The following is a 22,286-nucleotide window of genomic DNA, read 5'->3' as shown; positions in this document are numbered from 1 at the left end:
GCGGGCAGCGCGCGACCCGGGATGGTGTCCGGCCCTGGGGCGTGCCCCGGCCCCCGGCTCCCCGGCCCTGCCCCGCGCGTCTCCAGGGAGGACGTGAAGGAGCCAGGCGGGCTAGAGGGCGGCCTACGTCGCTCTGCATCCCGCCCCGCCGTCCAGCGACCTGGCAAAGAGGCGCCTCCCGCCCGAGCCCTACTCCGGCCTCAGTTTCCCCGGGTCGGATTGGGCGAGGGCGATGGCGATGGCGCCTCGGCCTCCTGGCTTAGCGCAGTGACCAGAGAAGTCGGCTCGGGGATCGCAGGGAGCCTCCGCGCGCAGCCCCGCGTCCCCACTCGCTCCCACGAGCCCACATCTCGCTCTCCGTCCGCAGTCATCTTCCCGGTCTCCTCCCGTCACCATCGCTGCGCCGCTGCCCCACCCCCTCCAGTGTGAACTCGTTTTCCGACCTACATCTGGGGCCCCCTCTCACCCAAACCGGGGAGTCCCAGCCAGCCTCTGACCCGGAGCGCTGAGGACACCGGGCCTCCCCGTGCACCTTCCCCTTCTTAGGCCCACAGTTTCACCTACTGTCCAGGGGCTCGAAGCATGACGAGGGCTGACTGGCGATGCGGGAGCCTTCGCGCCTCTCTTCGGTGGGGAAAGGGGCTGGCGCGCGCCATGCCGGCCAGAACGGCAGTAGCCTCGCCCCCGAGGTTCTGAGCCCTTCCCGCCCCGGTGTAGGTCAGGTGCAGTCTGCAGTAACCCCCTCCCCTCCCCCGAGTACTGTTAGCCCCTTCCTCAGCCTCAGTTTCCCCCAAGCGCGAGACAGCAGTGGAGGCCAGTAGGCCGGGCCTGGGCTGGTGCGGGCGCTCAGGTTGGGCACTGGCGGGCGGGCAGGCGCGCAAAGCAGCCATCTTGCGGCTGCCGCTGCTGGGGCGCCCCCGCGGGCAGCCTCCTCGTCCCCGCGCCCCCTCCCTGACACCCTCCCTCTGCCTGGCAACCCGTCCCCCAGCTCGGCCTGTGTGCGGTCGCCATGGGAACGAGATTCTCAGGGCAGGAGCAGATGCGTCTCTTTTGTCCTTTCCACTCCCACCAGTGTGGGTGCAGAGGGACCTTCATCTCCCAAGTCCTGACTTGAGGGGAGGGATTTCTGACAGCGCACAGCGAGTCCCCCTTGCATCGCATCTGTGGCTGGATCACTTGGCTGGGGCTGCCCATCCCTTTCTGAGGGAAGCTGGTGTCTCGCCAGAGTGCCACCCATGGGCCTCATGCTCCCCATTTTCTGAGGTGGGCTTTCCCTTCTTTGGGCCAGGGCTTCCCCGAGCCAACCCACGCTGCTGTGCAGGGCCAGCCACATCGTACAGGGTGGCGGTTGTGATCCACATGCACACGTGCACACACACACATGTACACGCCACCTCTCCAGGGGTAAAGATGGCAAAACAGAGGTCCCCAGGGAGAAGCACCACCCCCACTGGTGCACTCTGCGCAGGGCGGGGGCTGCTGCAGAGCCCTGCCCCTCCAGTCCATGAGTCACCGCCCTGTGTGGGCTCCAGCTACCAACAGGGATGACAGGGGCTCGTTTCCAGTAGCTCCCTTGAGGCTGGAGCTGAGCAATCCCTATATGCCCCTTCCCCAGCCTCAAGATGCAGCCCACTGCCACGATGGCCACCACAGCCACCACCACTGACACAGTTGCCCTGACGTCGTGGGACAATTCCACCATCCATCCCACGGTGGGTGACCTCCAGGGATGGGGTGTGGGAGCGCAACAGTGACCCTGACTCCTTTCTTGTATGTGCCTACAGGCCGAGCCAGATCCCATCCTGGACAACTATGTGTTGTTGGTCGTGGTGATGTCGCTGTTCATCGGAGGCACGTTGGTGGTGCTGTCTGGCATCTTGCTCCTGTGCAAAAGATGCTGGGAGGTCCACCAGCGCTTCAGGTGCTCATGCCCCCAGGGACTGTGAGGTGGGGCTGGCCTGGGTGGTCAGTCTGCTCACTGCTGTCCTCATCCCTGCACCCCAGGGCCATGGAGGAAGCAGAAAAGACCACCACCACCTACCTGGACAGTGGCACACAACCTGCCCAAGGTGAGGGGCCAGCTTGGCCCCATTACCCTGACCGTCCATCTGTCCGCCCACCTACCCACTGCCTGCCCCCTCGGGCCGCCTGACGGTCTGTGTCTGTCTGTCTCCCCCACCAGACTGGGCGCAGCTCGATTCCGACTCATCTCTGTTTGCTTAACGCCCAGGCGTAGGTGCGCACAGGCGCGTGCTGAGCGAGTGAGTGTGTGAGCGGATGAGCGAGTGCCCGAGAGCCCGCCCCGCCTGCCCCAGCCCGTCCCCTCCGTCCGTCCGTCCTTCCTTCCTTCCGTCCTGCGGTCACTCAGCCCCATGCCCTCCCCCCACCCGTCCCCATGGCCTGCCCAGGACAGAGCACGGCCCACCTGGGGCCTACCCTCTCTTGGCTCTCCTGGCAGACCCTGAGTTCAGGGGCGAGGACCCTGAGGGCCAAGATGTGGAGACGGAGCGCTTCTTGTCTACCAGTTCCACGGGCCGCCGGGTGTCCTTCAATGAGGCTGCACTGTTTGAGCAGAGCCGGAAAGCTCAGGACAAGGGCCGAAGGTGAGGGGTGCAACCAGGGGCTACCATCCAGGGGGTCAGGACTGCTTTGTGGAGGAGGCTAGGCTTGAGGATGAGGTGCTAACTTGTGCAGGTACACCCTGACGGAGGGAGACTTCCACCACCTGAAGAACTCCCGCCTCACCCATCTGCATCTGCCACCCCTCAAGATTGTCACCATCCATGAATGTGACTTGGGTGAGGCCAGCTCAGCTGCCACGCCCCACCCAGCCACCACCCCTAAGGATAGCCTGGCCATCTTCCAGGTGAGAGATAGGGGTGGCAGCTGGCGGGAGCCCAGGGTCCAGTGGGTTGGGGGCTGGGTCCCCCTCACCCTCCCATACTCTTTTTTTTTTTTTTTTTTTGCCATAATTTCTCCCATACTCTTTGACCTGTCACTGCTTCTTCCCCTGCCTGGCTTTGTCCTACAGCCCCTGGGGAAGGCCCTTACTGGCCGATCTGTGGGCCCCAGCTCCGCCCTGCCAGGTGACCCCTACAATCCAGCTGCTGGTGCCACTGACTTCGCAGAGATCAGCCCCTTGGCCTCCAGTGACTCCTGTGAAAGTGCTTCAGTAAGGGGCTCCCTGTGTTTCCCCTTGAGTAGCCAGAGATCTGGGGGCTCTTCTCCTGTCTCCCCACCCCGACAGGTTATTATCCTGTGGCTTTATGCCACAGACCTGAGGGACATGGCATAAACCTCATGCACATGGGGATCTCAGGCTTCCTCTGTGTGGCTACAGGGGTTATGATCAGCACCTAGCCTAGGTCCCAGCCCTTCACTTGGGAACTTTCTCCCCAAACTCCTCTGCATAGGGATTGGTAGGGGAGCAGAGGGAGAGCCCCCTCCCACTCCTATGCTCAGCAGGCTCACTGGGTAGTGGTTGGGTACTGCCTCCTGGTGCTCAGCTGGAGCTGGCACTGGGACTAGGGAGGGGACTGCATGCCTGAGGAGGTCTCTGTCCTCTCCCAGCTGGATGCAGGAGCCAGGAGTGCCAAGGCTGGTGGGCCTGGGACCTCAGTAGGTCCTGGGGAAGTGGGGGCAGGCTCTGGGGCGGGCACCGTCCTGCAGTTCCTCACCCGCCTGCGTCGCCATGCCAGCCTGGATGGGGCCAGCCCCTACTTCAAGGTCAAGAAATGGAAGCTGGAGCCCAGCCAGAGGGCATCCAGTCTGGACACAAGAGGTGAGTTGCCAGCCCCTGGGCAGCAAGGCCCTGGCAGGGCACTTATCCCAAGCTGGCCAGGCCCTGGCAGGGCACTTATCCCAAGGCCTGTTTTATTACAGAATGGCGATCATTCTGTGCCCTGTGTCCCTGTAACCCCACCTAGGTGCCATTTGGGTGCATTTTGTTCCATTTGATCACAGTCCTCGTGTCCTTGCAGAGTGACTTTTACCCACTGTGTTGTTGGGCTTTATTGGCTTTGGGTTTTCTGGCAGGGATTCAGGGAGAGGGACTTGAGGGACCAGTGTCTTGTGTAAGGTCCCTCATTTCTTAGTGTGTTTCTGCACACTAAGGAGAGTGTGTTTCTGCATTCTCTGGCATAGTCTCGCAGTTCTACAGGGCAGCCCAGAGATGGATACAAATAAATGACTATGGCTGGGGGCCAATAAAACTTCATTCTAAAAAAAAAAAAAAAAAAAACTTTATTCTGAGATGGGCTGCAGGCTGATTTGGCTAGTACGCAGTGGTCTGCCAACCCTGGGTACAGGGTTTCCTTGTCCTGAGGAATGGCAGGACAGAGTGCATGGGGAGGGGAAAAGCAGGCACTGTTCTGTTTGGGACTTCCATGAGTGGCACAGGTCAGCAGGACTAGGGCAGGTTGGGCATGTTGTAGAGACTATGGGTCCTGAGATGAGAAAGCTATGGCCTGGGTGGAGTACAAACCCCAAATCTTAGATGGAGCCTGATTTCTGGTGGTGATTACAGCCACCATCAGTTGCAGAGGCCCAAAACCTGTTTGCCAGGTGTGGATGCCCTGCCCACCCACCCCACGGCCTACCCACTGCTTCTTGGAGGAGGGTCCTGGCACCTGGCCAGGGAGCTTTGGGGTGGGGTGGGGTGGGGCAGCACCTCCCTCACCCCCCCCCCAGTCTGCCCCTGACTCCCACACTTCCACAGCTGGGCTTGCCATGGGAGCCTTTGCTGCAGCCCGCACTGGCCAGGGCTGCTCTCAGCATGACTAATAACTAAGACCTTTCTCTTTCAGTACTAGGGATATGAACACAAGGCATTTCTACTGAGCTCCATCCCCAGGTTGTTTTTACAATTCTGAGACAGGGTCTTGCTAAGTCACTAAATTGCCTAAGCTAGGCCTGTGTTTGCCATCTTCTTGCTTCAGCTTCTGAGAGTGCTGGGATTATAGCACTCTTAGAATGCTGGGATTGGGGCCGGGGAGATGGCTCAGTGGAATAAGTGCTTCCCTGGCAAGCGCAAGGGCCTGAGTTCAATCCCTGGTTCCACAAAAAAAAAAAAAAAAGAAACTAAGAAAGAATGCTGGGATTGCAGGTGTATACCATGCTCAGCTGTACCTGTACCTGTCCTTTTTAACAGAAGCCTGCTCTTGAGTCTTGGATTTTCTGCCATGTCCTTTTTCTTTTCTGGTACCTCATACCCTAGGATCACTCTCCACATCTGTCACGCCCTGGGAACTGCCTGCTGGGGTCTGAATGTGTGTGTGTGTGTGTGTACAATAAAGCAGACCAATAAATCTCTATAAATCTCTCCCTGCACAGGTTCCCCCAAACGCCACCACTTCCAGCGGCAGCGGGCAGCCAGTGAGAGCATGGACCAGGATGAGGGGGACACCCCTCATGCAGACTTCATCCAGTACATCACCCGTGCAGGCGACGCTGTGGCCTTCCCACCCCCCCGCCCCTTTCTGGCCAGCCCCACCAGCCCGCCCCCCGCTCTCGGCAGGTATTTTTCAGTAGATAGAGGTGCTAGGGGTGGACCTGTGGGCCCCTGCCCTGCTCCGTCCCCCCTAGGTGGCCCAGGGAGCGCCCTCCTGGCCCTGTGGACACGTGCTTGCATTCCCCTGCAAGGACCGAAGGAGGAGGGAAGGAGGGAGAGACTGGGTAAGGGTAGGGGGACAGATGTGGCTCCAGATGATGGTCCCAGGGTTCCCAAGAAGGGCCATCTACCCAGCCAGGGCCACCTCGGACTTGTGTCAGCTCTAGTGCTGCCGCTTCCTGGTGGAATCCAAGGTCCAAGGGGCTCCTCAGTGATACCTGGCCCCCTCCCACCTGCCCAGACTCATGAGGAATGGAGGGCCACCTCTCAGAGTCCCTTATGACCTGTCCCACCATAACACCATTCTTTCCCAACCCCAACATCAAGCAACTATCCTGAAACTGGTGCCCAAGCCAACAGGAGTTGGGGTGGGATGAGGTGGGGTATTGGGATGCCCAGGGTGCCTTCTAGACTCCACTAGCTTCTGCCTAGGGCAAGTGACTTTGATTTCTGTGCCTCACTCTCCTGATCCTATCAACCCCATGATGGGTGGGTAAAGTGACTCTCTGCCCATCCTCCAGCCCACATATTCTGGGAGAGACCAGGAGAGGGGAATGGTTAACTCTTTGGGGGAAGTTTGCCCGAGACATTTGAAACCCTAGGACATTTCCACAGCCTGGTCTTGAGGTTTCCCCGACCCGGCTGCAGCCCCTCCCCATCTTACCCCGAGAGGCCAGTGGCCGACAGGGTCTGATGACCACGGCCTGGCTTGCAGGCTAGAGGCGGCCGAGGCGGCGGGAGGAGTGAGTCCCGAGTCCCCGCCGGAGAGCGGCGCCGTCGCAGGGCCCGAGCAGCCGGAGCTGGATGCCGAGCAGGCACAGGCCAGCTACCGCGACCTGTGGAGCCTACGCGCCTCACTCGAGTTGCATGCAGCCACGGCCTCAGACCACAGCAGCAGTGGCAACGACCGTGACTCTGTGCGCAGCGGTGACAGCTCGGGCTCAGGGGGCGCGGCGCCCGCCTTCCCGCCACCCTCACCACCTGCGCCCCCACGACCCAAGGACGGCGAGGCTCGCCGACTGCTGCAGATGGACAGCGGCTATGCCAGCATCGAAGGCGGCCGCGGTGCTGGTGACGACCTTGTGGTCATCGAGCCGACGCCACCTTTGGCCACACCGGCACCCCCACCACGCAGTCCCCGTGCCTGGTCTCGGCGGCCACGTCGGGATTACAGCATAGACGAGAAGACGGATGCACTTTTCCATGAGTTCCTGCGACATGACCCACACTTTGATGACACACCAGCTGCGGTGCGTCACCGCGCACGCGCTCACCCACACGCGCATGCGCGCAAGCAATGGCAGCGAGGAAGGCAGCACAGCGACCCTGGTGGTGCACGCGCGGCCCCATCCACTGGAACTGTCGTCTTGGCCGCTGGTGCGCCTCGGCCTGCGCGTGCACCCTTGCGCCGTGGCGACAGTGTCGACTGTCCGCCCGAGGGCCGTGCACTAGCCAGCACGGGGGACGACCCAGCCATCCCTGTAATCGAGGAAGAGCCTGGTGGTGGAGGTGGTGGAGGTGGTGGTGGGGGCTGCCCTGGCTCAGGCCTTTGTGTGGAGCCCTCGGGGGCGCTGCTGGACAAGCTGGCAGTAGGCCTCGAGGAAAGACTCTTCCCACACCTGGCCGAGCCTGTTCCCACAGCCCCCACACTGGTAGTTGCTGCTGCTGCCCCTACATCCCCCGACCACAGCCCGGCCTAAGTCCTGTGACCCGAGCCCAATTCTGGGAGGCTTCTTCAGCACCGTGTGGGGTCTCGGCAGCGATGGCAGTGAGACAGACCTGGGGACACAATGCTCTGTCGTGTATGCACCTGGATCACAGTGGCTCATCGCGAGTGTGCAGCCTGGATGCTTTGGCTGCCCCAGGTGCGAGCACTCGCAGCTCCATGCGTCTCTTGAGGCGTGCATGTGCACGGTCCAGCAGCCGCAGTCACAGTCCCACGTGCACACGCCACAGCCCCTTGTTGACCTCCTGCCTTCCATGTGTGCACACATATTGCCCTTTCTTGGGTATGCTGTGGGCAGTCATCATGGTATCCAGAGATGCGTGTTCCAAGACCCTGGCTCAGCTAGAGAAAGGAATTGCCCTTTGGGCCCTTGAGGACAACAGTCAATGCCCATGGCCTCAGACAACAGCATGCAGAACTTGTGCACAAAGCCAAGTTTCTGGCTGGGGAAGCGCAGTGATCAGGCCTGCACCGTGGCCTCAGGGTAGGGCATCTCAAGGGATGTGAATAGGTACTATCCTGAAGCTTGAGGCATCAGGAGCATGTGCTTGGGAAGGGGAGCACATTGCCTGCCAGGTGTCTGTGTGATCCCCACCAAGGTAGGAACCGCAGGGGGCTAAGGATCAAGGAGTTCTCCAACCCAGGACCCAGGAGGTTGGCTGGAGGACGTGGTTGCCAATCCCTCCAAGCCGTTTACCTCACCGCGGCATGTGCTCGCGGCAGTCCGCGCCTCTTTCCACTCCGAGCAATAACTGCGTTTGCCGCCGCCAACGCTGCCGCTGAGGCCACCAGCTCTCCTGCCGCCGCCACTGCCTCCCCATATGCGCTGTCCTGTCCATCCCATCCTGCATGCCATTGGCCACCCGTGCTGCCCTGTCCAGAGGAGCCACTGGGGACTTGGTGTTGGAAGTGTGGATAGAACACAGCCCAGGCGGCATGATTTCAAGTCTCCCGAGCTTTATTTATTGCCAAAAGATGGGGCCACTGGCCCTGCCCTTGCTGCTGCCCGCCCAGTCTGTCCCACCCCAAGATGGCGTTTTCGTGTTGTTTTTGTTTCCTGATTATAAATATTTACTGCACACTTGTCTGCTCCTGGTCTTCTCTGAGGACCCAAGACCGTTGTGGGGTCTTCGTGTTTCGCACTATCCGCTGCTTACCCTGGTAACACAAAGCTCAGATGGGGCCCTGCCTGTGAGGACCATGTGCTCCCATCTAACTCCCAATGGTTCTCAAACACCCTCACAGCCAGAGATCAAATCCACCTGTTTTATTTTAAAAAAAAGAAGAAAGAAAATCAAACAACAAAAAAAAAGAGGCCGCGGAACTCCCTCAGGCGGTCTGCATGCAAGGTGCTGGCAGGCACCTGCTCTTCAGGGCTGCAGCATGTCCCCAGCAGCAGGCAGGCAGAGGGCCAGTAGTCTGGACATAAAGTGCATCTCAGAGGCAAGGCCTCTGTTACCCTTGCCCGGGGAGGGCTCTGCATAGGACTGCAGAGTCAGCTGTCCACTCCCCAGTGGTGCTGTGCGCAGGTGGCCCAGGGGAAGGCTGCACCAAGACCCCTGCCACCCCCCTGCCTGGCCCTTGTACTCCTGATGTCCTGAGTGGTCAGCACAGAGGTATGGTGGCCAGCTTCCTGGACAGGTGACAGGCTGGAAACCAGCAGGAAGACTGAGGACCTGGGCTGTGGCCCCGAGCTGTAACTCCTGGAGACAGGCTGTGGACAGGAGGGGATTAGCAGTTAGTCGGGGAACCCAGACCTCTCTTTGTGTCTGAAAAGCCATTGGGGGGCCGGGGAGATAGCTCAGTAGAATAAGCGCTTGCCTGGCAAGCACAAGGACCTGAGTTCAATCCCCGGTTCTACAAAAAAAAAAAAAAAAAAAAGCCATTGGATGGGGAAACTAAGGCCTGGATAAGGGAGGCCACTTCCTGCCATGGGCTCCCATACAGGGGGCAGATATACTTTAGCTGTGTTGTGGGGATGTGGCTGGGAAGGGGCAGATTGAGGCATGTAGGGAAGTCTGAGAAGCCCAGGACAATGCAGCCCTGCCAGGCCCCCAGTGCTCAGAGGGAAGTCAGGTACCACTCAGGCATCCTCTAGGCCCTGCAGCAGCACAGCCTGGAGGCCCTTGTGTGGCTCGACAAAGTGCTCTGTAAAGTGAGCCCCTCAGTGGTTGTGCCCTGGCAGAGCCCTGTTGTGTGGCTGTGCAGCCTACACTGACCAGCAGGACAGCCAGAAATAAGGGACTGACTGAGAAGAACTGGCTGTGACCACCCAAGTGCCACCCACAGTAACAGGTCTCTGGGCTCAGGGCCTGGGACAGACGCACACTTTGTGCCTCCTGCTGGAGATAGCCAGGAATCTCCCGATCCCCAAGACTTACAGGCAGTCCTGTTCCACCTTTCACCCACCTGCAGGTGGCGCCTTCACTGCTGCTTGCAGGCCGACAGCCGTCGGATCTTGCTGCCCGAGCAGGCCTTGCGGGCCGAGTGGGTGGCACTGGCCTTGGCCTTGGTACTCAGTTGTCCAGACTCTGTGCCATTCATGCACACAGCCTTGGGTAGGCTGAGGCTCTGTCCATTCTGACCTGCCTCCTCTTCTGGGACCTGTCCTAGGAGGAAGACGGCGAGTGCGGCCTGAGCCAGAACAGTATCGCCCTATGCCTGGGCTGTACCTGCCACCTGGGGTGGGAGGCGGGGCGCCCTCTGCCTGTTGTGGACCCTGCAGGGACCTCAATCCTTCAAAGAGAAAGCAGGCAGGGGCCTACCTGTACCCACCTGCCATCATAGAACAAGCTAGGCTGAAGGGCCAGAACAGCCCATGAAAATGAGCTCAGCCTGTGGGAACCCAGAGCCTCCATCCAGGCCCATGTCCCCATTGTGGCAGGGACTTGTGGTCACCCTGCCTGGTTAGACACATGCATGGCAGGCATGGAGGGTAGAGGCCTACCTCTTGAGCAGCTCCTGGAGGCACAGCCAGCCCACCTGCTGGGAGCCAGTATGGCCACTCAGCTGTACTTAAACCTGTAAATATCACCAGGAAGCCCCCACCTGAGGCTCCTGGGCCCAGTATGGGCCCTGTGCAGGGCAGGGCTGCCCTTACTTAGCTTCCAGAACTTGCCTGCCCCAATGCTGTGTGCACAGATACAGCTAGCTGCCACAGGCCCTTTGGTAGTAAGATGCCAGCCTGGTCCTCAGGTCTGGGCTGAGCAGGACTGACATCCTGCTGACTTGCAGCCTGGAACCAGCTCTTGGGATGGTGAAGGGGCTGCCAGGCCAGGTAGGAAAATTCAGGTGGATGAAGTGGAATCTGCCCAGGCCAAGTGGGCCACAGCACAACCTGCTACAGCACCCTACTTGTGCACAAAGTGCCATTCTGGGTTTGGGCATGCAGTGACAGGCACAGGAGCAACTCCTGGGAAACACAGGGCACTGGGCACAAGAATAGAGAAGGTGGTATCTCCCTATCCCTCATCCCTTCCCTGCCAGCCTCATCTTTCTTTAAGCCAAAGCAAGCCTGAGGGAATAGGGACCCAAGGAGTTCCTTAGCAGGACCCACAGCCTAGAAGGAAATTTTGGCCAGGCACCCTGGCCAGGATAGGATACTAAGGGCTGCTCCTCAGGACAAGGGCTCAGATTGGGTCTGGCCTGCCTGCTCTTGGTAGACTCCAAGAGCAGACTTGGGAGAAGCCTGCCAAGACCTTCCATGGGTATCCTCATGTGCACCTCCCTGAAAGACTGGCCAAGACCCCCAGGAAGGAGCTGGCATCTAGGGGCACACCTGATAGGATGCAGCACAGCCTCCTGGGCCCTACTCAACCTCAGGCCAACTTCCAAACTAGGACAGGGGCCATGAGGCAAAAGGTGCTGCTGTGCAGTGCTGGAGAGGTGAACCTGGGCTCATTGGACCCCAGTCTTCTGGGGACCCTCCCCTATAGCCACAGGCGCTACTCTGAGACCACCTGCTTAGACCTCCCACCCCCCAGGCACCTTTTCCCCTAGGAACCCTTACAGTGGTTAACAGCCCCTGGGACCTGGTGGAGGGAAACCGCAGTGCACCACCTAGACAAACAGCAGACAAAGCTTTATGGCAGACCCAGTCCAGAGGCACTGGGTAGAGTGGGCAGCAGGGACGGCAGAGTAGGCTACACTAAGGCCTCGCTCCTCCTCGGCTTCCTCTCCTCAGAGGGCTGTGCCCTGGCTCCTCCATGTGCCTCGCTCCTCACTAGCCCTGCCTCAGACACTTCCTGGTCACCTGGGAAAGAAGGTGACAAGGTCAGGGCAGTTGCCTTAGTGAGCAGGAGGAGGGCTGCTGGACCCTCTCTGGGTGACTGGCTGAGGGGCTGCCCTGTGGAAGTGGCAAGAAGCCCCTGCCTTTGGCCCTCTGGGACTCACCACCTGTTTGTGCTGAGCTCAGGCCAGGAAGGCTGATGGCACTGGGCAGCACCTGGGACAGATGCCCATGAACCCTCCCAGCCACACTTGCCCGAGGTACTGGGCAGCTTCCTCAGCCTGATACTGTGCCCTCTGGGATCATGGGTCTGCCACCAGGGACAGTTCTACCCCCAAAGACATCCTAGCCAGGTCATTTCTGCATGTCCCAGCTACAGCCTCTGCCCTCTCACCGGGCACCATGAAGTCCTGGGTATAGATGACACTATCCTCGATGCTGAATAGGTCCTCGTCCTCGTCCTCATTGGTGCGGCCATGCAGGTCCTCTAGGTAGGGTACCACTGTCATGCTGCGCCACCGGTCCTTGGTGTCCGGGCTGGGCGGGATGGGCACCAGTGGTTCAGTCAGTGGGTGTTTCTTCCGGAACCAGCTGCAAAAGCCCAAGTGCCATGATGTCTATCAGGATGGCTGCTGGGTGACCAGATGCTACCACTTATACAAGAGCCCAGGGGCAGGCTATACCACAGGGTCCTGGCCACTGTGCCTATAGCAGCTTCTACCACTTCCAGTGGGGGTGTCCTGGCCATGGCGCTGATGCCTGCCTATAATCCTCTAATGACACCCACCTACAGGACAACCTGCTCTGGCCCTGCACATGCCCTAAGCAACAAAGCACCAGGTACAGACAAAGGTGAAGTACTAGTTTCTCATCCTGGCCTATGTCAGCCACAGCAAATGTGTACAAAGCCTTGGGGTGAGGGGACCATCACACCCTGTCCACCAAAGTGTGATCAGCCTCCTGGTACCATCTGCTAGGGTGCAGCCCAGATGCCATCCCTGCACCAGGGGCCTTTGGCTCCAACCTGCTACTGCTGCCCCAACCATAAGGCTGTGCTCCAGCAGGCAGGGTGGGAACACATCTTTTCACCTTGGGAAGGCAGGCAGTGGCCACATGACCTCAGGTTGCTGTCCCTGGCCATACCATACATCCTAGCACAAAACTGTCCCTATGCCCACACCAAGCCACTGCTGGGCATCTGGGCCAGGTTTTGGTCAGGACTGAGGCTCTCCCTTGGGCGCTTTGGCACCCTCCTCCAAACACTTCAGGGAGTATATTCAAGTCTCAGACGATCCCAGCAATGGTGCCGGTGCCTGGGCACCAACCAAACTCTTGCCTCAGGATATAAGGCCTGTGGAAGCTCAAAGAACCCAGCAAGGCAGACAGTGCCAGCTAGACCCTCCCCCTCTATGGGACCCCAAGGCTGTTCTCCTAGGACACGCAATGGTTGACTCGGGGAAGAACCTGGAGGAGGAGGAGGAGGAGGAGGAGGAGTGGCACACACACCTCCTATCCCCAGGTCCCTGAGCTGAGATGGAGCTGTCCAGGCCAGCAGCAGCACTGCCCATATCCCAAGCTACAATACCCACCTTGAGCATCCTCATCAGACCTCTGCCCTGAGGTAGCCTCAAGCAGATGTCCAGCTCACCACCTTCTACCAGGCCTGGGGCCAGCCCCACTTGAGCCTACCAGCCCCACAGGATGAGGGGCAGGCCTCTTTTTAAAAGAGTTCCCAGCACACTCAAGGGATGGCAGCCACTCACCTGTGCTGCCGGATCTGCCGTATGGAGAACCTCTTGGCTGGCTCATACTCCAGCATCCCTGCAGGGAGCACACAGACCAGGCTGGTGCTGGCTCAAGGACCCCAGGTCTCCACCACCCACTGTCACCATCTGTCCCACTTCTGCCCATAATCCTCAAATGACACCCACCTATAGGACAACCTGCCCTGCCCCTGCATGTGCCCCAAGCAACAAAGCATTATGTTCAGACAGTGATATGGTACTTTCTCATCCTGGCCTACCTCAGCCACAGCAAATGTGTACAAAGCTTTGGGGTGAGGGGAACATGATACCCTATATCTATCAGGGCGTCATCAGCCACCTGGTACCATCTGCTATATGGCATAGGAAACATCTCATGGGCCCTAGGGGACACCAGGGAAACCCAGTTCTGAAGGCCCAACACTGGTGGCTCCAGCGCTGCCTTGACCTGTGGCAAAGTTCCAAGGCAGCCATCAAGCTGGGCCTGCACCTGGGGAAGGTATGGCCTCATAGGTGAGCCCTAGGGACCCCACTGTGCTACAAGGTCCCTGGGGCTGCTAGAGCTGCACAGTATTAGCTCAGAAGAGGTAGAAAGGATGACAGCTCAGGCTGAAAGTTAGAGGGAGCCCAGGCTTCTGTGCCCAGGCCAGGGCTGCTGCCTGGGCCATCTTGCCACACACATCCCAGCGCTTCAGGAGACACCCACCTTTCAGCAGGTCGGAGAGCGGGGGGCCACAGTCACCTGGGATTGTGTAGTCCCCCTTCCCGATGTTCTCAAACAGCTTGTAAATGTTGTCCCCTTCAAATGGGTACAGGCCTGTCGTGATGTTGTAGCTTCACGGCCAAGAGCAGTGGAAGAGGTGGGTCAGCTGCTGGCTGGGGCCCCTGGAGCCCCTCATCCCATGCCACATGGCTGGCGGCAGGACTTGGCCCTGGACCCGCCCAAGACATCACCCCTGAAGCCACTCCCACCCACATGCCTTTCATTTGGGTTGATGAAAACATGGATTAGGTAGCTATAGGGGCCCTACCACTCTGCACCAGAGTCTGGGCACTGTGCTGTATCTCAATAAATAAAGGGCATGCAACTCTGGTGGCTGCCTGGGAGACAGGGTTCTGGAGATGCTGCAGTCCCTTGAGGCCCTGCATGCTGCAAGTTTAAGGCAGAATGAACGTCTCTGGGGCACTTACAGTGTGACCCCAGCTGACCAGATGTCCACTTTGAAGCCAGAGAAAGTGTCCAGGCCATTGGCAATCTCAGGTGGCTGGAATGCAGGGGAGCCCTGGCTGGTCCGGCAGGTGTCATCCGCAGCAAAGGGATGCAGGGCCTATGGCAGTGTATGTGGCCCTCAGGAAGCACAGGGGAGGGCAGCTACCTGCACCCCCAGTCCCACAGAAGCGGCACCTACCTCAGCAACACCCAGGTCTGAGATCTTGAGTGTGCCACCCGTGGTGAGTAGCAGGTTTCCTGGCTTGATGTCCTTGTGTACAATGCCCTGGCTGTGCAGGTACTCTAGGCCATCAATGAGCTGGCAGAAGTACCTGCAGGGAGGGGAGGTCCAGCTCAGAGCCACCCAAGCCTTCCCAATCCTCTGGGGCTGATGAGAGCCATGTCACCTAGAAGCCTCTTGAGGGCAGGAGGATATAGGGATGGTTATTTGGGATCCAGGCAAGCATACATGACAGAGGAAGGGCCAGGTCTCACTAGGGAGCCCCCACAGCTAAATCCCCTGATTTCTTTTATTCATTCATTCATCCATCTATTCATTCAATCTTTTTGAAACAGGGTTTTGCTACACAGTTTAGGCTGGCCTTGAGTTCAATCTGTAGCCCAGGGTGGTTTCAAACTCAGCCTGCTTAAGTGACTGCCTCGGCCTCCTAAGTACTGGGATTGTGCACTACCATGCTCAGCAAGCCCAACTTTTATAAGGCTGCAGTCACTCCTGCTCAGAGCCAGAGACCTCTTACTCAACCTGCTGGCTTTGTTCCCCCATTGTGAAATGGGGCATCTGGACCCCTAAATCTTGCTAGAACAGCAAGCCCTCTCCCTACCTTCAGGGCACTGAAACAACCAAAGACCTGGATTCCCTTGTCACCCAGGAGGGCCAGTGGAGTCCCTGGCACCATCCAAAAGCCAAACTCCAAGAAGCCAAAACAGTTGGGTGTGTATGCACACCTGTCATCCCAGCAATCAGAAGGCTGGGACAGGAGGACTGCCACAAGTTCTGGGCCAGCCTGTGCTACACAGTGAGTTCAAGGCCAGCCTGGATGACATAGCAAACACCTGTCTCAAAACAAAACAAAAGCCAAAACAGGCTGCTCTGGGGATGAGGCCACCCAGGCAATAGGTGGAAAGACTCCATAGAGGGCAGCCCTGCCTGTGTAGCTGGGCTGTGGACACTGCAAACCGGGGACCCTGAAGCACTGTTACAAAATCTACAGCTGTCATTCCATAATATTCGGAAAATAAAGTTTGAAGGTTGGCCCAAGTCAAGCTGGCCTGGCATCTCTGTGTAGGCTGTGGCCTGTCAGGCAGCACTCACTCACCCGTGGGCCTGGCACACAGGGAACCGCTTCTCAGGCACACTGTCCAGCATCTCCTGCATGCCGCACACACAGTACTCCATAACCATATACGTGGGGCGCTAAGGAAGCCACAGTTCAGCAGGGACCCCACAGCCTGTTGGGCCCTGGAGGGGCAATGGCTCAGAAGGGCCCATTCTGTGACCCTCTGCCCTGGACCAACAGCAGCCAAGTTCATGAAGATGAACACATGTGCTGGATGGCAGGGGTCCTAGACAATGAGGAGCTGAGGTCCTGGTCCACTGCACTTGCTGTAACACTGCACAACTGCCAGGGTCTGCAAGGGGTGCCTGCCCCCAGCAGACCATGCCCAGGATGTCAGCTTGGCTATGACATCTGGGACACAAGGATCAGGGCTATGGATGTTCCTGGCCACCCTCAGGAATAATTTACTTCTCCCTGTCCATGGCATCCTGAAACAGTGTCCATGCCCAACAACCATAAACTCCAGGGACTCCAAACTTAAGGGACAGAGTTCAGACAGAGACCCAGGATCCCACCTCTCACCCAGGCTAGGAGAAAGGAAATGCTGTGGTAGTGTCCTGACTTCCACCTCAGCTTCCCACACCACAGACAGGAGTCCTCAGAAACAGGCCAAAGATATACCAGGCTCAATACTAGGAGCAGAGAACGCCCCCCTACCAACACCCCACTTCCTCCACCAGTGCAGGGGCCCCCACCCTGAAAGGATATATCTTCTGCTTCTCTTCATTGTACAGCACGTCCACCAGCTGGATGACATTCCTGTGCCGTAACCGCCTCAGGAGCTGGATTTCCCTGGAACCAGAGGACACCCTCAGTGGACCCTTGTCAGTGACTGTGGCCCGAGAGTGGGGCCTCCTGTATCCCACTCATCGAGATAGCCAACCAAGGGACCATCTGGGCAAGTCTTCCTTGGGCCCAGGTTATAGCAGGCTTGGGCTGGGGCCCAGGCACAGCAGGGAAGGTGGGGCACGGTGGCTGGCAAGGTCAGGAAAGCCCAGGGACTTGCTACTGGCCCAGCACAAGGTGTGCTGTGGAGTCCCTGGAGGAGGCCTGAGTATGATGAGGATTTTTCATTTGTCACTGGCCAGAGGCTTGGACAGGGAGAAGACACTAGGGGTATAGTACAGTTTGTTTGGGGATAGTACCAAGGATTGAACCCAGAACCTTCTTACTGAGCTATACCCCTAGCCCTTTTAATTTTGAGACAGAATTTTGGTAAGCTGCCCAAGATGGCCTTGAATGTGTGATTCTCCTGCCTCAGCTTTCCAGGAAACTAGGAATGAGTGTGTGCCACCAGGCTCAGCCTACAGCTCACATATTAAAGTGTGTAATTTATAGTCTCAGCACTGAGAACACAGAGGAAGGAGGATCACTGTGACTTCAAGGCCAGCCTGAGCTACACAGCAATAACCTGTTTAAAAAAAAAAAAAAAAAAAGGGGCTGAAGATAGAGCTCAGTGGCACAGCATCTGCCTGGCAAGCATGAGGTCAAGTTTGATTCCCAGTACCAAAGGGGGAAAAAAAAAAAAAAAAAAAAAAAAGCTAGGGTGATGGCTCAGTGGCATAAATGCCTGCCAGTACAAGGACCAGGGTTTGCTCCTCAACCTGCCAAGCCAGTCCTGTTCCCAGGGTGCACTGAGACCACAAATGAGATTTGGCATGATGGCCAGCACCTATAATCCCAGCTCTTGGGAGGCTGAAAAAAGGAGGATCACTACAAGTCCGATCTGTGCAGTGAGACCCTGTACTAAATACATAAAAAAAAAAAAAAAAAATTAAGTAGTTTCTAATATACTCCAATTGTGTAACCAATATCAATACTGGGTTCTAAAATATTCCCTCACTCCAGCTTATCAGAACTGGTTTTTTTTTTTTTAGTTCATGTATTTGGTACAGGGTCTCACCACGCAGCTCACACTCAGAGTGACCCTCCTGTCTTCAGCCTCCCTAGCACTAGGATTACAAGGGTGACCACCACACCTGGTCTTTGGTCTCCAGTGGCCAGCTCAGTGCGCTCAGAGGCAGGGCCGGTGCAGCATGTGGTGCTGGGGATTGAACTCCAGTTCCTGCACTTGCCTAAGCAGGCACTCAGTCCACTGTGCTATCTCACCAGCCCAGAATTTTATTTTTTATTTTTTTAATTTTTTAATTTTTTTTGTAGCAGGGATGGAATTCCAGAACTTGCACTCGCCAGGCAGGTGTTTATGCCACTGGGCGATCTCCCTGGTCAGTGGGTATGTTTTTTGATGTAGCCCGACCTTGAACTCTGTATGTAGCCCAGGCTGGCTCTGAACTCGTAGGAATCCTCCTGCCTCAGCCTCACTGTGCTGGGATTTTAGGGATCTACCACCATACTCAGCTGTTAAAACTTTTTAACCCAAGAATAACTATTCTGTGCAGCCACCACAACAGCAGTGCAGATCCAGCATCTACTGTGTGCAAGAACAACGTCAGGCCCTCAAGAATCTTCTCCTTTCACCAAGGGCCCCAATCTCCAGCACCCCAGCTACATCTTGCTGGGACAGCTGCAGAGCCACATCCACTTGCACCTTGCACCGTACCCAGGGCCAATGCCCTATGGTCAGGCAGAGCCTGGCAACCCAGTCCAGATGCCTCACTTCCCCAAACAGGACTGACCAGCAGGAGCCCTCCACCCATAGGGTTAGGCACAGGCACCCCAAGAGTAGAGGTGATCCAACACCTGCAGGCTGCCTTGCAGCCAGGGTAGGACTGCCCTATGCCCATCAGCAGACAGACACACTGTGGGGTCCATTCCCATACTAGAACATCACTTAGCCAGGAAAGAAGTAAGCCATGACACTTACCATACCAGGAGACCTTGAGGATGCTGTGTGCTCAGTGAGAGACCAGACACAGAGAAGAATACAGTGTGGACTTCCCTAGACAAGAAACGCCTATGACAGGCAAATACAGAGACAGGAAGCAGACTCATGGATGCCAAGGGCTTCCTCTGGGGTGATGGAATGTTCTGGAAGCAGGTTAAGGTGGCAGTCACAGACTGTAGGTATACCAAATGCCACTGAACCACAGAGTCAATGGGCAAAATTTTATTTCAAATAAAGGTTCTTTCTTCTGAGGGTGATGAGGGGTTCTGAGAGAGGTTCTTGCTATGTAGCCTAGACTGGCCTCGAACTCACAATGATCCTCCTGCTTCAGCCTCCCAAGTACTGGAATTACAGGTGTGCACCACCATGCTCGACTGATAAAAGTTCTTTTTTTTTTTTTTTTTTTTAAAGGTTCTTAGTAGGAAGTCCAACAACACAACACACACGACTGGGTGTAGGAGGCCACTACCACTCTAGTATATCACACTGTGGCCCCTACAATGCTACCTGGGCTGGCCACAGTCAAAGATAGAGGAGGGGATGCTCTGGGCAGTGCTGAGTGCAGGGGAGGGGCAGGTAGCCTGGGAGGTACAGGGAGAGAAGGGGGGGGAGGGTATGGGTGGCAGAGCCCTGGGAGTAGGCCTGGGCTGTTCTGCTAGCCCAGCTTGCACTGACTCTGGAGTGCAAGCACAGGAGTGGCTCCAGTTCCCAGTAAGGCTTGCAAGGTTATTTATAGAGCTGGCTGTGGCCTGAGTCCACAGTCTGGCAAGTGCCCAGATCATCAAGAGGTACACTCGGAACCAAAATGGACATAGCGATTCTGCCTCCTCAGGACAGTACTGAATGGTTCCAGAGGCTCCAAGAGCAAAGGCTCAATCTATCTTCTATCCCCTTAAGGCTTCATTCATATGGCTCTGACCTTCTCCATCAAAGAGGCCACCGTTTGTGGCTAAATGCGATGTGCCTCCACCTCAGAGGAAAATCCAGAATACAGGCAAGATGTATCCTCAGACAGGACCACCCTGAGCCAACCTCAGGCCAGAGGTTACTGAAGTCCCTCTACCTCAGAGGCAAGGAAGCCTGGTTCCTGGCCATAGGCACTGGCTCTTGGGGCTCCTGTGCTAGCTACTTCAGAGATGCCCAGGCCAGGGGATGGCACTAGCCAGGGATTACCAGGGGCTGCAGAGACTGAGTCTCAGACACTGGGGCCCCAAGAGTTGGTCAAGTCGGGAGATAGAACATACTCTTACTGGGGCAGGTGGTATGACCAGGGGACTCATCTTCTGACACTGATCCCTCTGCTGCTCCCCACTCTTTATGTAGATGTTACTGAGCAGCGTCCTAGGATGCACCTCCAATCTCAACCATCACCAATGTGCACGGACTCTACCCAATGTCCCCTAGGGGCAGCATCTCCCCAGGACCTCTCACCTGCCTGGGACAACCAGACCTACTGTTTGCTGCTGGCTCCAAGACCCTAGCCAGCACTCAGTCACACAGGGTGCTTTCAGCACCCCCCACTCCCAGGGCATACCTGCCACTTCTAAGCTCCCCCATCATCACACCTGTCCCTTATTTGCCTGAACTCCCCCAGCAGCCTGACGCTGGGTTGTCAACACACACCACCCCCTGGCGCCCAGTCATGTCCCTGGCTGCTTTCTGCAGGTCCCATTCCATTTCTGGCTCACAGTGACACCAATGCAGGCAATGTTAGGCCACACCTGCTTCCCTCTACCGAGCAGTGTCCAGAACAGAGCTAGGCTGGCAGGAGCTGTCCTGAGTAAGCACTCCTCTCTAGGGGACAGCCAAGCCAACAGGCCTATCCCTACTTCCCCTGACTCCTGGTAAGGCCTCACAGATGTCGCAGATGCAGTGAGAACCTGGGACCTCAGCAGTATCCCAGGTGCAGGGCCAGTGCCTCTAAGGTGTCCCAGGTGCACAGCCTATGCCTCTCAGGTGTCCCAGATGCAATGAGAACCTGGTTCCTCACAGATGTCCCAGGTGCAATAAGAACCTGGCTCATCACAGGTGTCCCAGGTGCAGAGCCTGCTTTTTTCAGGCAACCCAGAGGCAACACAGACCCCAGCTCCTCATAGGCATTCCACATGCAGGGAGAACTTAACGCCTTCCAAGCATCCCAGGTGCATTGTGAGTTAGCTCTTTCTCCCAGCACACACCATCACCTTCCAAGCTAACACTGCACATCAACTAGAGTGTTGTGGTACATGCCTGTAATCCCAGCACTTAAGAGGATGAGGCAGCAGGATTGCTGTGAGCTCAGGACCAGCCTGGGTACATAGCTTAAGACCAGCCTAGAATACACTGAAAGACCTTGTATTTAAAAAAAAAAAAAAGGAATGTACCAGGGATACAGCTCAGCAGTAGCATAGTGCCTGCCTGGCAAATTCAGGGCCCTGAGTTCAATTCTCGATACAAAAACAAACAAACCCCACAAAAAACAAAACAACCCAACAACAAAAACCATAACCCAAGGCACTGAGAGGCCTGCACTTGGGGAGCACCTCACCCAGGCAGTGGGTAGCTTGGTCAGGGAGCTTCCTCCCAATGCCTCCTGGTGCCCCATTATCTTTGGCAAATCTTGCTCCATATGCTTGTTTTCTGAGACTTCAAACCCTACTGAAATAGCACATATCACTAGTGTTAGAAGAGGCCCTAAACATAAGCTGGCTATTGCTTCAGGAAGTCCAACATTGGGGCCAGGGATATCAGGGAGAGGGCTCAGTAGAATAAGCGCTTCCCTAGCAAGCACAAGCCTGAGTTCAATCCCTGGTTCCGCACAAAAAAAAAAAAAAAGAAGTCGTCCAACGTACCTCAAAGATTAGTGCCACCCCACAACCCCAGCAGTGCAAAGTGCTCAAAGCCAAGAGACCAGAGGTGGGTCCCCAGAAGGTCACCGCAAGGTTCTAATAAGCCCATAGGTCTATGCTACCAAGACCCTGCATCTGTGCCTGCAGGCACTAGGCTTAGGTTCCATCACAAATCCTTATCCTCTCCAAGAGAAAGTCACACCAATGAATTCCAACCCAAGCCAGATGACAGGACCCTTTCCCTTACAGACAAATAGCAGCATGCTCCTATTTGATGTTACTAAAGTATTTTAAGAAAATATACACAGGCTGTGTGTGGGGGGGGCGGTCCCTCAGTGGCAAAGCACTTGCCTAGCATATGAGAGACCTTAGGTTCCATCCCCAGGGTACTGGAATTGATTTACCCCAAGACCTTCACACTGAGCTCAATCCCCAGCCCTCCTAAAAAATAAAAAATAAATAAACCAACCCTGTGACATGTTCTTGCTAAGCTAAAGTTGCCCAGGCTGGTATCAAACTTGTAATCTTCCTGCCTCAGCTTCCCACAGAGTGGGCTAGGATTAGAATGTGTACCACCATACCCACCTTTATTTATTTTTTAAAATTTTATTTATTTATTTATGTGTGTGTGTGTGTGTGTGTGTGTGGCCAGCTCAGCCCACCAGGGGGCGGGGCTGGCTGGCATGTGGTGCTGGGGGATTGAACCGCGGTCCCTATGCT

The 22,286-nt window shown here is 56.8% G+C and overlaps 2 protein-coding genes across 4 annotated transcripts in view; one reads left to right on the top strand and one right to left on the bottom strand.

The window, feature by feature from the left end:
- The first annotated feature begins 1,619 nt into the window (after positions 1-1,619).
- Cbarp (CACN beta subunit associated regulatory protein) lies at positions 1,620-8,642 on the top strand. The gene is made up of 9 exons (XM_004632670.2): positions 1,620-1,712; positions 1,785-1,921; positions 2,005-2,069; positions 2,459-2,603; positions 2,695-2,866; positions 3,032-3,172; positions 3,571-3,781; positions 5,332-5,515; positions 6,324-8,642. Exons 1-9 carry the CDS (start codon positions 1,623-1,625, stop codon positions 7,306-7,308), a joined length of 2,130 nt encoding a protein of 709 aa, XP_004632727.1. The 5' UTR covers positions 1,620-1,622; the 3' UTR covers positions 7,309-8,642.
- Positions 8,587-22,286, bottom strand: part of Stk11 (serine/threonine kinase 11) — a 23,310-nt gene continuing 9,610 nt past the window's right edge. The window contains exons 2-10 of one of the 3 annotated variants that reach the window (XM_023716831.1): positions 16,602-16,685; positions 15,873-15,962; positions 14,735-14,867; positions 14,517-14,653; positions 14,032-14,159; positions 13,326-13,383; positions 11,957-12,153; positions 9,744-9,938; positions 8,587-9,048 (exon numbers count right to left, since the gene is read on the bottom strand). In XM_023716831.1, coding sequence (XP_023572599.1) covers positions 8,705-9,048; positions 9,744-9,938; positions 11,957-12,153; positions 13,326-13,383; positions 14,032-14,159; positions 14,517-14,653; positions 14,735-14,867; positions 15,873-15,962; positions 16,602-16,685 — 1,366 coding nt within the window. In that variant the 3' untranslated portion in view covers positions 8,587-8,704. The other 2 variants (XM_004632669.2, XM_023716832.1) reach the window with 2 other exon arrangements.

The sequence above is a fragment of the Octodon degus genome, unplaced genomic scaffold (assembly GCF_000260255.1).
Source record: "Octodon degus isolate 3935 unplaced genomic scaffold, OctDeg1.0 scaffold00050, whole genome shotgun sequence".
Classification (NCBI taxonomy): Eukaryota; Metazoa; Chordata; class Mammalia; order Rodentia; family Octodontidae; genus Octodon; species Octodon degus.
This window is presented reverse-complemented; position numbering and strand designations above follow the sequence as displayed.